Consider the following 14,192-nt stretch of genomic DNA (forward strand, 5'->3'; position numbering starts at 1 on the left):
TTGTCTAGCCAAAGCTGGCGGCCGCTCGTCTCATGTCTTCTTGCCTTGCAGCGGCGTCGGCTGCCGCTGCTTGTGTAGCCTCCTGCCTTGCGGCTAGTTCGGCTGCTGTAGTCTTTGCTGCTTCTTGAGCCCTACGTTCATCGGCTAATTGCTTTGCCGATGAAGAATATAAAGTTCCATTCCCACTTGACTCGAGTGACATTCTGATTGGAGTAAGATCGAGCTTCGGCCGTAATAGACAAAAAGTTGAATTATGTCCAGACTCTCCGCACCGAAGACACTTCTTTCCCCTGTTTACACTGTATGGGTTGTCTTTCTTTTGTTAACTAACCTCCTTCCCTTGCATTCAACCTTACTAAACAATTAGTAATCTTGTGTCCCACTGGGCGTGCCAAAATATGTTGCCTCTGAAAATCACTTCGGCCTAGATAGCCGAGAGATCAAGGAACAAATGTCCTTCTCGATGAATAGTTTGCGGGGCGTGCCAACACACGGCCAGAAGGCCAAGTGTGCAATTGTGGATGTAGTAGATATAGTTCTGACTTATCAAGCAATTGTTGGCCGAGGAAGGAACTGATTCTCGGCCGATAGTTCGCTGCCTTTGGATCAAGGACTTGATGGCTGAAGGTCAGGTGAATTGGGTGTGGTTGTAATAGTGTGAGTGAATACGAATTGTCTGGTCACAGGGCTTAAGTCAATTGGGTCCAAGTAATAACATGTAACTATAAAAGTGAACTCGTAATGAATATAATTCTCAAGATTGATAGCTATTATGCGACTACGAACAGTAAATAACATGATCAAACAAGTAAATCATAAAGACAGTAAGGAGCAAATAAAAGATAATAACAGTAATACTGAAATCTGGAATGGCTGAAAATTATTAACTATTGTTTGAAAGAAAACAAAGAGAACAATTCAAAATCGATACTAGGCTACAAGGAAAGTAAAGTAACTGGAATTGTAACTAGCAGAGCAAACTAACTACGGAACATAAGGAAATTATACCTAAGCAAAAGGTAAAATGAAAGAGAAAAGCTCGATGACTTGAGTTTCTGGAGTTGTGTCTTCTGTCTATGCTTCTATTTATATTGGCTGCTCTGTGACTTGAACTGATCTCTCGACTCTTTGAAGTTGAGTGGAATTCGGCCTCCTCTTGGCTCAGAGACTCTATTTTGATTTGGCTCCAATACTTATCGTCGGCTGACTTGACGCTGGACTCTATCCTGATCGGCTCTGATGGTCGTCATCAACGGCTGTAATTAACCTTGAAGTAGACTATCTTGGATTGAACTCTCCTTATCGGCTAACGAACTTCAATTCGACTGAAATACTAACTTGATCAAATTTCATCTTTATCACTTATCGGCCTTCTCTGTCAATCGGCTGCTTTCTTTCCAAGTTACTGAGTCCAAGTTGGAATCTGACTTGAGTGATTTGAGCAATTGGCCGATTGGCTTTTAGTCAATAAATCTCTTTTCGAATTGGTGACTACGAGCCAACCGATAACCAAAAGGCTAGCTTTGTCTAACTCGTCTTGGACCAACTGAACTGTCCACTTACTCATTGGCCAACATTTCTGGCTATTGGCCCAATTACTTGTTGAGCGGCTCATTGTAATTAGAAGTCATTCAATAACCATGCACATTAGCTATGTCCGAGTGAACATGTAAATGTGGGTACAAACAATGGTCATCTTAAGTCATAACAGGATCTCAAAACAGTTTCATTCCTTCAGTTTGATGATGGGAATGTTGTCGTGGTCACTGGTGGAAGACACAAGACACGGTGGACGTATTTAAGTCATTGATAGGGAGAAGCATATATTCAGGGTTGTGATTATTTACGTCTTCCATGGCTCAGTAATGTGTTCAGCATCTCTAAGGGTACAAAGCCTTGAGTGTTCCTTCTCGAGTAAAAAGTATTGAGCTGTCCATTGCAGATGGGAATAAGAGAAGACTTGGCTGCTCAGACGGCTGCCACTACGTAAAATGTTCAAAAAATATGTGGTGGATGTGCGATTTGTAATTTGGATCCTACTTGGGTGAACCAATTGAGCAATTGAATCTTTTTAATTAGCTTTTCTGAGAAAGATTTTCATGTTCTTTCATAGTCCTAATTTGTGAAAGATTTTTCCTTTTATCCCTACTTACGTACATACTGTGTATAACTGGAGACAATTTGTATTGGTTTACGAAATTGTATGTAATCTTTTATTTTGGTGTAGTGACAGGCAAAGGAACAAAATTGAATAAGAAATTTATACAGGGAGAGGGAGACTAAAGAAACAATTACATAATTTAAAGTATGATTTTCTCTCTAACAAGTTAAAATTCTGTCAAGTACCACACTCAACTTTACGACCCATTATCCATTCATCTTGAGCTAAAGAAAGCTCTTTGACCGTGGTTTTGTGTGTGCAAATAGCATTCCACTTTGAGAATAGCCTTCCTCAATAACACAAAATTTAATATATGGGTCGTTGCAGTAAAAGAAAAAAAAGAGCTAAGGGATATATATTTTTTTTGTAATCGCATTAAATGCACAGGCTTTAATCAAAAAACATTTATCAGTTACCATCTTAACACCATGCAAAAAAATTTTTTGGCGAATGTGTAAAAGAAAAAGAATTCTCACGCGCAATGCACATAGATTGTGTTAGCGTGAGTCAACTATTTAGAATATTCTTATTTTATTAGGAATGTACTTATTGTATGCAATTAGGAATGTAATTATCCCTTTAATTGTAATTATTAGCACTTACCTAGTTAGTATATGTAACCTTGGTGTATAAATACCTCCTTGTGAGAAGAATAAAATTATCTCATTATTCTCTCAAATACGTTCTTATTCTCAAGTTGGTATCAGAGCAAAGATCCGTATTGGACTTTGTATCTTTGTTCTCTCATTGCTCTCAATTCGCTCAATTTAATTACTCTTAAATTTTCTTCTACCCAGTAATTGGGATTTGTTTGTCTGTGTTCTTGTGATTGAGAGTATTCAAACCTTTAAACCTAGATTTTGGGTTTTAGGGTTTTTTCTTCAAGCCTCTACTGTTTTATTTATTTTTTTTATTTATTTATTATTTTTTTTCGGCCTACTCAATTTCATCTTTTTATTCTACTGTGCTTTATTATTGCAATGGGAGGACAAGGGTCAGGCAAGGATGATGATGTTGTTGTTCAAAAGGTGGAGGTATCTCTGAATCAAGACTCCTCTGGGGGTTTTGGTGGTGCTAAGTTGAATGGCACCAATTATCGTTCTTGGAGGAAGATGATGACTGCAGATGTGTGGGCTTGACGGATATGTGAATGGCACAATTGAAGCACCAGATGAGAAGGACCTAGGGTTCGGAAAGTGGGAGAACTCAAATGGGTCTGTGATGTCCATCCTCTATAAATCAATGACTGATGAGGTAGTTCAATTGATCATTGGATACGAGACAGCTGCTGAGATATGGAAGACTTTGAAAGAGTTGTATCTCAATGATTCTGACTTTGCTCAGATTCATGAACTCCATACCAAGGCATTCAAGATATATGACTCAAAATGGACAACTGATGCAGATTGGGCTGGTTGTATTACTGACCGAAGATCTACTTCAGGGTACTTTACATTTGTAGGAGGAAACTTGGTTACTTGGAGAAGTAAGAAGCAAAAGGTGGTAGCAAGGTCTAGTGCTGAAGCAGAGTATAGAGGGATGGCTCATCGAGTTTGTGAACTACTATGGTTGCGTAATTTATTGCGTGACTTAGGGTTCAAACCTAAGCAAGCCATGAATTTACACTGTGACAATAAGGCAGCAATCGATATATCACAGAATCCGGTACAACATGATCGTACCAAGCATGTGGAAGTTGATAGGCACTTTATTAAGGAAAAGCTAGACGCGAAGTTGATTGATTTTCCATTTGTTCCAACTAAAGAGCAATTAGCAGATGTGTTGACTAAAGGAGTTTCCACCAAGGTGTTCTATGACTCACTTGACAAGTTGGGCATCCGTGACTTGTATGCTCCAACTTGAGGGGGAGTGTTAGCGTGAGTCAACGTATCCTATTTAGAATATTCTTATTTTATTAAGAATGTACTTATTGTATGCAATTAGGAATGTAATTATCCCTTTAATTGTAATTAGCACTTACCTAGTTAGTATATGTAACCTTGGTGTACAAATACCTCCTTGTTAGAAGAATAAAATTATCTCATTATTCTCTCAAATACGTTCTTATTCTCCAATATTGTTTATTTGATTTCCGGTAAAAAACAAACAAATAGACTAAAAAAATAAAACAAATCTATTAGGGGTGCAATAGACGTCTATTGGAGGGCAATTGACGTTTTTAAATTTATATAATCTCTTCGTTTTTTTGTTTAATTAAAGTTTTATTTGTCTAATTTTAGGAAGATTAGTTCCCATTGCGGCTACCGAAAGTTCTATTGGGGGGGCAATAGACGTCTATTTCCCCCAAAGGTCTATTGCCCCCAATAGACGTCTATTAAGGGGCAATAGACTATTGGGGCTAATAGACGTCTATTGCCCCTTGAGGACCTCCAGCGAGGTTTTCATAAAAGTCCGGTGGGTGGCGGCCGCTGACCGTAATCCGGTGATCGGTGACCGGATTCTGGCGAAAGTTGGCTAGAATCCGGTGACCGGATTCCGCCGAAAGTTGACCAAATTCCAATGACAGGTGACTGGGCTCCGGCGAAGTCTCTTATGGTTTCTCTCTCTTCTATTCTCTCTATCTCTCTCTAAGTAACAAAGGGGTGAGGGTAAAATAGTTTTAAAAAAACAACAAAAAACAAAAAAGAAAACTTAATGGGGTATTAGAAAAGATTTCTTTAGAGTGCTTTGGGTAAGGGAGAATTAAAAAAACTTAATGGGGTAAGTGGGAAAAAAATCCCTAGAAATGGGGTAAATTGACAAAAACCCAAAAAACAAATAACATTAGAGACTCAAATTACATATTTACCCTTTATATGTCAGTTGACTAACACTGTAACGCCCAACAATGTTCCAAGTACTAATGTTGGGTCGGGGTCCGAACTTCAAGTACCAAAATGATATTTTTTAAAGTTGAGGTATCAAATTACTAATGGGTCAAATGTCAGTACTGTTTACATTTTTTTCCAAAATAGAAAAAGAAAAAGAAAAAGAAGCTAGTTTCTCCAGCGTGTTTGGTAAATTGAATCAATCTTTTTTTGATCGGGAAGTTAGGTTAGTAACGCACACACTCATGCAGTGGTATCCCAGCACATGCATCGTCATTGCGGCGAAAGCCAGACTAATCCACTGCCATAGACGCACGAACCCAAAGGGTCCCTCAAATCTGCTGGCCACAGGATGGAACTGAGATTCGAACTCTAGACCTGAGGGTTACAGACTAGGTCGTTCGACCAGCACACCACACCACGTGGTTAATGGAAATCAATCTTTGTTAAAAAAAAAAAAAAAAAGAAATAAATAAATAAAAATAATTAAAAAAATTGGAGGTGACGGCGTCGTATTTCGACGGATAAGATTCTCTTGTTTATAATGAAAACAGAAAAACCCGTTGTCATCAGAAAGTTACACAGCCGCCAGCAGCAGCAGTAGCCATGGCGTCGTTGACGACGATGATAACAGTTCCGTCGAATTTCCCCTCCCTTGGACTTCCCATGGTATTTTTACCAGACTCCCAACTTTGCTTAAACTTCCAACCGTTCACCTTCCAATTTCATATGCATTTCTTGTCTACTACAAATGTGTGATTCAATTGAGACGTTTTCGATTTCTTGCAGCACTTTTCTGTGAGAAAACACTGCACTTGTGTCGTTGCTTATCAAAATGCCGCCTCAAAAATGGGGTCATATAGCTCTCAACATAATCTTTTCACTCGGTAAACTTTTCATACCCCCTTTTCTAAACTTTACCTTGCAGCTTTCCTAAAGACGGACTGAGAGTTCGTACTTTGAATGCAGCAATGATAATAGTAAAAGTAATAAACTGATGTAGACGCCTTTCTGCTACTGCAAAGCTAACTGGGTTTTCTTCCTTTAACAACAACAAACAAACAAAAAAGAGGAGACAGAGAAACGAATTATACATGTTAATGTGGTTATTTTCTCTGTTTTAGTGTGCATGAGATTGGTATTGCACGCTTATCCAGGCCGATATTCGCAGCCGGTTCAGGTCTGTTTATTTCTGTTAATTGTACTTTATACAAAGCCTTTAAAGTTTCCTCTCTTTCTGTTTGCTCCTGTTGTTCTCTGGTGTTCATAATTGTTAATTTGGTGTGGCAGGTTTAGAAGCATCCATTGCGGAAGAAAATGTGATAAAGTTGAAAACCACAAAGATTGTTGTCGAGTCCCAAGATGAGAATAGTATACAAGTGAGTTTGCACTGAAATATTTAACCAATATTATGACCTTGAGTTAAGCCTTATGATGATAATTTGAAGTTGTTCATGAAGGCTGTTTAAGGAAGATTTTAAGTTTTCCTAGGAACATCTGTCTTGTTGGTCTACCATAAACAGAAACAGTATTCAAGTATCCAGAGAATCAGATTGAATTCTTGAAACAAGCATTAAAAAGACTCTCATCAGGGCTGCAAATAAGTTCTCTTTTCATCAAAATAGCTGCCTGGTTCATTTTTATTATGTTCAGAGTGGGTTAGAGTTTTTTTTTTTTTTTTTTTTTTTTCATTTTTATTAATTGTTTGATTGTGTTGTGCCATTCAATTTCATTATTTATTGGGATTCTGATTGTATCTGCACTATCTCAAAAGGAGTTATGTCTGTGTTTTGCATTTACTCTGTCAGGGTTTGGGACCTTATATTGCCAGTTGTTGTGATGTCCAAATGGTAGGTTAGAGTGGACGTGGCTGGGGATGAAACGCAAAAAGTTTTTGATCAGGTTTTGACAAATTTGGCACGCACAGCTCCACCAGTTCCAGGATTTCGCAGACAAAAAGGAGGTAATACAATCATGCCCTCTGCTATCATTGTTCAATTGATAGGAACCTTCTTATCCTGAATTCCTGATGGCTCACACTTCTGGATGACTTCTACAATGGGCTCTTCTCTGTCAGTCTATGGCTCTATGCGTACCCAATAAAATCTTGCAGTTGTGCAAAAATCTTTTAAGAGTAACCATCCCTTCAAAGTTGGCTATACCGTGATATTAAAAAATTCTGCTAAGGTTCTGCTCAATGATATGCGTAGGATTATTAACTCCAATGCATCTGGGTTTAACTCATCCATTTCTATCCGATAATGTTTCTCTTTTCTTCTTTTTCTCACAACTCTGTATGTCGGCAACTTTTAAAATTGCCAGCAGTATTAACTAAATTTTCTTTTTTCATGTGCTTTGGAGCTACTTCAGGAAAAACATCAAAGGTCAGTAGCTTTACCCTCAGTCCATACGTTGGATTTTAGCATTTGATGTCTCCTCTGCATTTAACTTGCTCTATGTAGTCCGCATACAATAGGTCTTATAGGATGCTATTCCTACCCTTCCAATGTATGTGTTTGATTTGTTCAAACTTTTGGTTAAAACATGTTCATGCAAATGGCATTATTTCTCCAGAGTAGGCTGAACCATTCATCTCTTATTCTATAATTGAATTTGATACCAAGGCAGTTTGTGCATCCTCCACAAGTTGAATGGCACTGTAATTGTCCAATTCAGTAGTTTAGATTTGATAAATTATTCCACTGTTCTTAGTTTGACATAGTCTCCACTCTAGCGCCAGAATGAGGCGGCCATAGAGAAACAGATTTTTATTCCTTTGTCTCAAACTAAGATTGCCCTAGCTATCCCAAAAAAAAAAAAAAGGGAAGAACCTTATCCAAATTTCCATTTTCAGCACCTTATTTCAAAATCCTATATCACCTTATTTTGGTATTATCATAACTTCAAAGAGAGAAAACAGAGTTTCATATAGTCTATCTTAATCATATGAAACAAATTGCTTTAGTTGCACGGGAGCCTCCCCAATGAGAACCTTAGAATGAGGACTCAGTAGACTTTTATATGATCATTGGGTGAATATTTTAAATTGCAGCTGATATTTTAAATTTTTATCCATCAAACCATGTTGATTTGAAAGTACATATTGAGTCTTTATTTAGAGAGACACCTACCTTCTGTTTTTTTTGGGTGAATCATAGATGCACCCTTTGTTGTACAAAGGCTGTTCCTTTTCTCAAATTGTACTATTTTCATGTTGAAATGCAAACCTTTTTATAATGGCACGTTATCTAAGGGTTACACACTCAAAGATAAAGTGGCTAAATCTTCATGTTTAACTTTGCTTGTAGAGAATCCAACACCACTAACATTCCACATTGGGAACTCGAGTTGCTTGGCTGTTTATGTGATAAATAGACCTAGCAACATGTTAAAGTCTTTCATTTTGATTGGTGATATTGTTTCGCAGCGGTTGTGCAATTACATTTTTTTCTGTAAGTTTATTTTCTCTGATCGTGTTCTTTGGTCACTAACTGGCAACTTCTGTCAGGTTCCAAAAAGCTTTCTCTTGGATATACTTGGTAAAGAGCGTGTCACAAAGTTTGTCATACAAGAATTAGTAAGCTCTGCTATGGCTGATTATGTAAAGCAGGCAAGTCAACATCAATTTCTTCTATATGTGTCTTTCTTTTAAAATTGTGCGAAAATAAGAACCCAGGTCCAATTTTCAGGAAAATCTGACCGTGAAGGAAAACAAGATCAACACCACCCAATCAGCAGAAGAACTCCAATCATTGTTCACTCCGGGGAATGAATTTGCATTCAATGCTATAGTTGAACTTGAGAATTCAGAAATTGAAAAGCCAACCTGAATCTTTCACGGGATGGTTAAGCAGGCCCAGTAAAAAAAAAAAAAATAATGTGAAAGAGACTGAAGAAAACTTTTTCCGAGTGCTTAATCGGAATGTTCTTTTCATGTGGGATGGTGGAAAAGAAAATTTTGTAAATCCTTGTGTACCTAATTCATATCTTTTGGATCATCTGGCGACATTAGCATATAATCACCAGAATCCTAGAGTATGGATTTCTTGTCTTCCCCTTTTAGTGTGCCCAGCGTTTCATTTGGATCAGCTAGGAAGCGGAGTAGTTAGTGGTTTTTCTTTCCTGTTGTAATCTTTTGTCATAAAAGAAAAAAATCATATCTTTTGTATACCTAGTTTTTTTTTTAAATTTTTTAAACTCTACCCCTTTATAATCATGATGGGATTCGAACACATGACCCCTCAATTATCACACCCTAAATGAAAAGCTATGCGTGGTTATTTGCAGAGGAGAAAAAGATTAATTTTATAAATTATTATTTGCCAATTACTATATTGTCCTTGAGAAAAATATTATATTCCTAAGCCCTAGTAGGGTTCGTCTCCTCATGCTGTGCTGGAGATTATTCATCGAAGTGAAAATCATCATTTGCGATAAAAGTGTTAGTCTTTCAGCAAAGGCCCCAAGTATTTCTTCTGCTAAATGTGATCATATATTTTACGTAAAAGGCCATCAAATGCTAGTGAGTAAGTAGCTGATAATACTTCTTTGCAAATGTAACCTGTGGGACAAGAAATAGAGACGCGTAAAATAAAGACCCGTTAAGACCGCTAAGATTTTTTTTTAGTTTTTAAATTCTTTTGTAATTAATTTTTTTTTTTAGATTTTTTAAAACTTTTTTTCACACCCATTATCTATTAAAACTCTTCTCAAAAACAATAAAAAAAAAATATTCTAATCATTGTTAAAAATAATATTCTCATCAAAGTAACAAAAGTTAACTGGTACCAAAAAAAAAATTACCAAAAGTTAATGTTAAGGAAAAGATTCACTATTCCAAGGTTTCAGTAAATTCACTTACCAAAAAACATAAAACTAGCCCCCTCTAACCACTTGTCAAACTCCCATTGCCCAATCACAGCTCTCCCACACTTTTGACTACCGCACTTCTCCTCCTCCTTCCCCAACAAAACCCCAGAACTCCAATATAATTAACGGAAAAAAAAAAAAAATGTAAGAGAAGCGAATGTGAAAAAGAGAGAAGCAGGGAGAGAACTGAGAATCTGTGAGCCATGAACGAAAGCAACTCGTGGCTCCTAAAGGTCGTGGTGCTCCTCTTCGCCCTAAACTCCATCTCTCTCTGCCTCTACTTCACTTCCCACTCCAAAACCCTCACCACTCCAACCGAAACCCTCGAACCAACCGCCTCCCCCTAACAGATCAAGCCCACCACCACAAATGCCGCTGCTCACAGCCATGGCCGATCCTCCCCTGGTCCCAGACCCCAAACGCGGAGGTCCGCTACTGCGAGGCCTACTTCGGCAACGGCTTCACCCGCCGGGTCGATCTACTAAAGATTCTGGCAGCTGGTTCCGGTGCGCGTTCAGCGAGACCCTGAGGAGCTCGGTGTGCGAGGAGGGAGTATCAGGATGGTGCCGGAGAGGGTGAACATGTCAGCCCCTTTTTTTTCTTCTAACCGGGTTAGATGGGTTCCGTTGTTTCCTCCCCTTAACTAACGGGGTTGGCAGCTCAGTAACACGTTAAGTTATTGGGCGGAAATAAATGAGTTTTTAGTGGGTTAACGGGTCATGGGCTGAATTACCAGGCCTACAGTTGTGACAAAAAAAAAACCAGAGGGGTGGTCTTTTTAGGCAGTACGTGACTCGTAAATTCCACATAAGACGTATTCAGATAGAATACACGTATAGAAGGGCTGGACATATAAAAGGTCTGGGTTGGGTGCATTTGAGGAGTTGTGGTCAAAGAGTGAGTCGAACAAGAACAAATTCTCATTGATTGCTTCCTCTGTCAAACCTGTCATAGGCTGCAGCAGCTTCAATTCTTCCCTTTGGTTTATTGGAAGAAGCCCGAAACCCAAAGCCGGAAAGGGATGGTGTAGAAGTCATCTCTCTCTCTATATATTATAAACACGGAGATGGGGAATTTGTTCGTGAAGAAACCCAAGATCACCGATGTCGATCGAGCTATTCTCTCTCTCAAGACCCAGAGACGCAAGCTCGGTCAATACCAACAACAGGTGCATATATACTTCAAATTATTCATAACTACGAGACCCAGTATGAATTGGGATCGTGGGCATCTTGTAAAATTGGCTTTTTTTTTTTTTGCTTTGTTTCCGAGCAAATGAAGAATTCTGTAGGCTTATGAATTGAATTGGCATATATAGAAATGTACTAGTACAATTCCTTATGTTAGCTTGTCCACTTGTTCCAGCTTGAAGCTGTAATTGAAGCAGAAAAGCAGGCTGCAAGGGACTTGATTCGTGATAAGAAAAAGGAAAGAGCCTTATTAGCATTGAAGAAGAAAAAGGCACAAGAAGAATTATTGAAGCAAGTAGATACCTGGGTTATTAATGTTGAGCAACAAGTAAGTCTATATAACAGACCATCTCAATTTCTTTTGATCTTTTCGGGTCATCGGTACGCACACTTTCAATACCTTTCAATTGTCAATTCTGTCAATTCTTTTGCTCAGTTTGTTGTTGCTCTGTTTTTTTTAGTATGATCTTATATTTTGAGAAGAAAACATATTGATAGTTCGGTATACATTTTGGTTCAGTTGCAAGATATTGAACTATCAAGCAAGCAGAAAGCTGTATTTGAGAGTTTGAAGGCCGGTAATAATGCAATTAAAGCTATACAAAGTGAGATCAACCTTGAGGATGTTCAAAAGCTAATGGATGATACTGAGGAAGCTAAAGTTTACCAAGATGTAAGCTCCACTTTTCTGTATTATTGTTTTTCTTTGGTTACACAATCTATAATTTACTATTCCAACTTAATTTGTCATGCTTAGTGGACAAGAGTATATAGTATGACCACTTCATCTATTATTAACTGCTCCAATACAGTCCTCGGTTTGAATTCCCATTCAACAATACTCTAAATGCCTTAATAAAAATTATTGAACATGAAAAGGATCACATATCTGCTTGCGGTTCTGTGAACTGAAATTAAGCAGCATGTCCAAAGTAATACTGCCTTCATTTCAGCTGATCTCCTAGTCCCCTCCCTTTAATTTTCTTTCTGATGTGTATGTCAATTATTACTTGATATCTTCTTTCCTTATTTTTTTGAGTTCTAGAATTCTGTTCTTTTTTATTTATTTTTTCCAAATGAAGAGCATGCATAATATTTGACAATGGATTTACCTCTTTTTTTATTTTTTTTTTGTCATTATTGGTAGAAGGAGACCAAGGCGAATATTATCAATTTATCTTTAGTTTAACCCGTCATATGCGGCCCTTGTTTTGAGTTTCCAAACATTTGTTGCACCTGAAATATCTTGAATTGGTTGGCTTATAAAGGATGTTGGACATGACAAGGGTCATATCTGTGCTTTGGGAAATAAATATGTGATGAACTCTTCAACTCAGTAAAAGCATGTATCAAATGTGTCTGTCGGGATTAGAGGTCCTATCTACTCTTCAACTCAGTAAACGCTTGCATTAAATGTGTCTGTCGGAATTAGAGGTCCTATTCACTTTTCATCGAAGATATGCACTTTTGTTATTTCTCCCGTGATTTTCACACCACTTGTGTACACTTATTCAATGAATTTATTATAGCTTCTTCTTTGCTTAGCATGTTCTCCCTCAACTATTTTCTCTTCAATAAGTTCTGCCATGTTTATATGACTTTGTAGGAAATTAGTGCAATTTTGGGGGAGAAATTATCAACCGAAGATGAAGAGGAAATTTTAGCAGAATTTGACAACTTGGAAGCTCAGGTATGTACTTTTTATTTGAAATAATAGGTCCTACTCAAAACCCTCTCGATCCGTTTGCATCTTGTTCTTTTATTTTATTTTATTATTATCTCCGTTTATCTCTTTACCAATATTACTACTATATTCAAGCTAATTTTTTACAATGCATAACATCTAGTTCCCCACCTTTGTTTTAAGATTAAATTTAGTTGGAGTTGTTCAGATTCAGTGGAAGTCATGCTTGAGTCTTGTCACTGTATGCTTGTCACAAAGTGCTTGTACAAAACCCCAAAAGAGTTTTTTTTTTCTTTTCATTCCACATCGTTGCTGGCTTCCATTCATATCTAAGCATGTCTGTGGGGGTCCTAACATATTTTGACTATTAGAATGTATTATGGTTCTTTTCTTCCCATGTCCTTTTAGATTTCAAACTTGGATAACATACATGACTAATTGTGTAGTACCCTGAACCCTAAACCCCAACACACTAATAAGAAATTATCTTTTTTTTTTTTTTTTTGTAGTACTAATTGTTGTTTATCCAAAGCCTAATTATATACATTTCTATTGCATTGAGTTTAATTGAGATTATTACTTGTGTGTTGCTGTGCTATGTTCATGTATCTGCAACAACTCCATATCACATGATTTTATTTCATCTAAATGAGAAACTCCCATCCCGTTGTCAGATCACTGTTCAAGACCTTCCTGAAGCTCCTGCTTCGGTGCCGGGTCATCAAGATGAGAAGTTGGACCTTCCCGATGTACCAACCAAAGTACCAGTTGCACCTGATGTGGTCGCAGATGATGCAAAAGATTCAGCTAAGAGTAAAGGTATTGCTCTCTCTGCTCCGCAAACTGCTTATTCCTTACAACTCAATTTCAGATTCTTGACACTATTTTGGATTTGCAGTTATGGAGGAACCGGTGTTGGCTTGATTTGTATATAACAGTTGAATTAGCTCGCCACTTCTGAAACTATTCACAAACTTGAATTTGATCATCCCTTCTGCAACCATGCATGATATTGGTCAAAATCTTTGATTTGGATAACTTTGATTGCGTGTACCTTTACTATGGGACTTGGGTCATACAGATTTGTATTGCTCCAACCTTCATGATTTGTTTCTAAAAGTCTTAGTGATCTTACTGTGGAACTCCTCGTGTGATCTTACTGTGGAACTCCTCTTGTGATCAACCTCAACTCATATGTTTGCCTTTGTCAACAATGAAAAAGGAGGGGCACAGTTCATTGATTTCACGATTCAAATGGTAATTGTCACTTGCTTGAGAGATGCAAATGTATCACACACTATTGTAATGAAAAGAATGTCATTTGTCAATACCAATTTTCACCTATGGCCAGCCGGTTCAGAATCAATTGAGTTCATTATTACCAATTTTTCACCAATGGCCGGCCATTGAAGAATCAACCATTCGAAAATTCTGATTAATACACTCGGGCATATCGCTTT

General features: G+C 37.7%; 2 protein-coding genes across 2 annotated transcripts; both read left to right on the top strand.

Moving 5' to 3' along the window:
* Window positions 1-5,505: 5,505 nt before the first annotated feature.
* LOC133709988 (uncharacterized) lies at window positions 5,506-9,275 on the top strand. The gene is made up of 8 exons (XM_062135957.1): window positions 5,506-5,658; window positions 5,779-5,876; window positions 6,114-6,169; window positions 6,280-6,368; window positions 6,844-6,952; window positions 7,360-7,373; window positions 8,498-8,599; window positions 8,679-9,275. The coding sequence occupies exons 1-8, from the start codon at window positions 5,596-5,598 to the stop codon at window positions 8,817-8,819; spliced, it is 672 nt and encodes a 223-aa protein (XP_061991941.1). The 5' UTR covers window positions 5,506-5,595; the 3' UTR covers window positions 8,820-9,275.
* Window positions 9,276-10,719: 1,444 nt separating this feature from the next.
* LOC133710913 (vacuolar protein sorting-associated protein 20 homolog 2-like) lies at window positions 10,720-14,060 on the top strand. Its single transcript, XM_062137053.1, has 6 exons — window positions 10,720-11,026; window positions 11,224-11,376; window positions 11,569-11,721; window positions 12,655-12,738; window positions 13,407-13,551; window positions 13,631-14,060. Exons 1-6 carry the CDS (start codon window positions 10,925-10,927, stop codon window positions 13,654-13,656), a joined length of 663 nt encoding a protein of 220 aa, XP_061993037.1. The 5' UTR covers window positions 10,720-10,924; the 3' UTR covers window positions 13,657-14,060.
* Window positions 14,061-14,192: the final 132 nt, after the last annotated feature.

This window comes from Rosa rugosa, chromosome 5 (genome assembly GCF_958449725.1).
Source record: "Rosa rugosa chromosome 5, drRosRugo1.1, whole genome shotgun sequence".
Lineage (NCBI taxonomy): Eukaryota > Viridiplantae > Streptophyta > Magnoliopsida > Rosales > Rosaceae > Rosa > Rosa rugosa.

What these genes read in the sequence shown, in the direction of transcription:
- LOC133710913 (XM_062137053.1), top strand. Translation starts at nt 10,925, where the DNA reads ATGGGGAATTTGTTCGTGAAGAAACCCAAGATCACCGATGTCGATCGA. An exon ending in TTATTAATGTTGAGCAACAA is followed by an intron (nt 11,377 to 11,568) that starts GTAAGTCTATAT and finishes ATTTTGGTTCAG; the next exon opens with TTGCAAGATATTGAACTATC. An exon ending in AGATTCAGCTAAGAGTAAAG is followed by an intron (nt 13,552 to 13,630) that starts GTATTGCTCTCT and finishes TTGGATTTGCAG; the next exon opens with TTATGGAGGAACCGGTGTTG.
- LOC133709988 (XM_062135957.1), top strand. Translation starts at nt 5,596, where the DNA reads ATGGCGTCGTTGACGACGATGATAACAGTTCCGTCGAATTTCCCCTCC. An exon ending in AAGATGAGAATAGTATACAA is followed by an intron (nt 6,369 to 6,843) that starts GTGAGTTTGCAC and finishes TCCAAATGGTAG; the next exon opens with GTTAGAGTGGACGTGGCTGG. An exon ending in TGGCTGATTATGTAAAGCAG is followed by an intron (nt 8,600 to 8,678) that starts GCAAGTCAACAT and finishes TCCAATTTTCAG; the next exon opens with GAAAATCTGACCGTGAAGGA.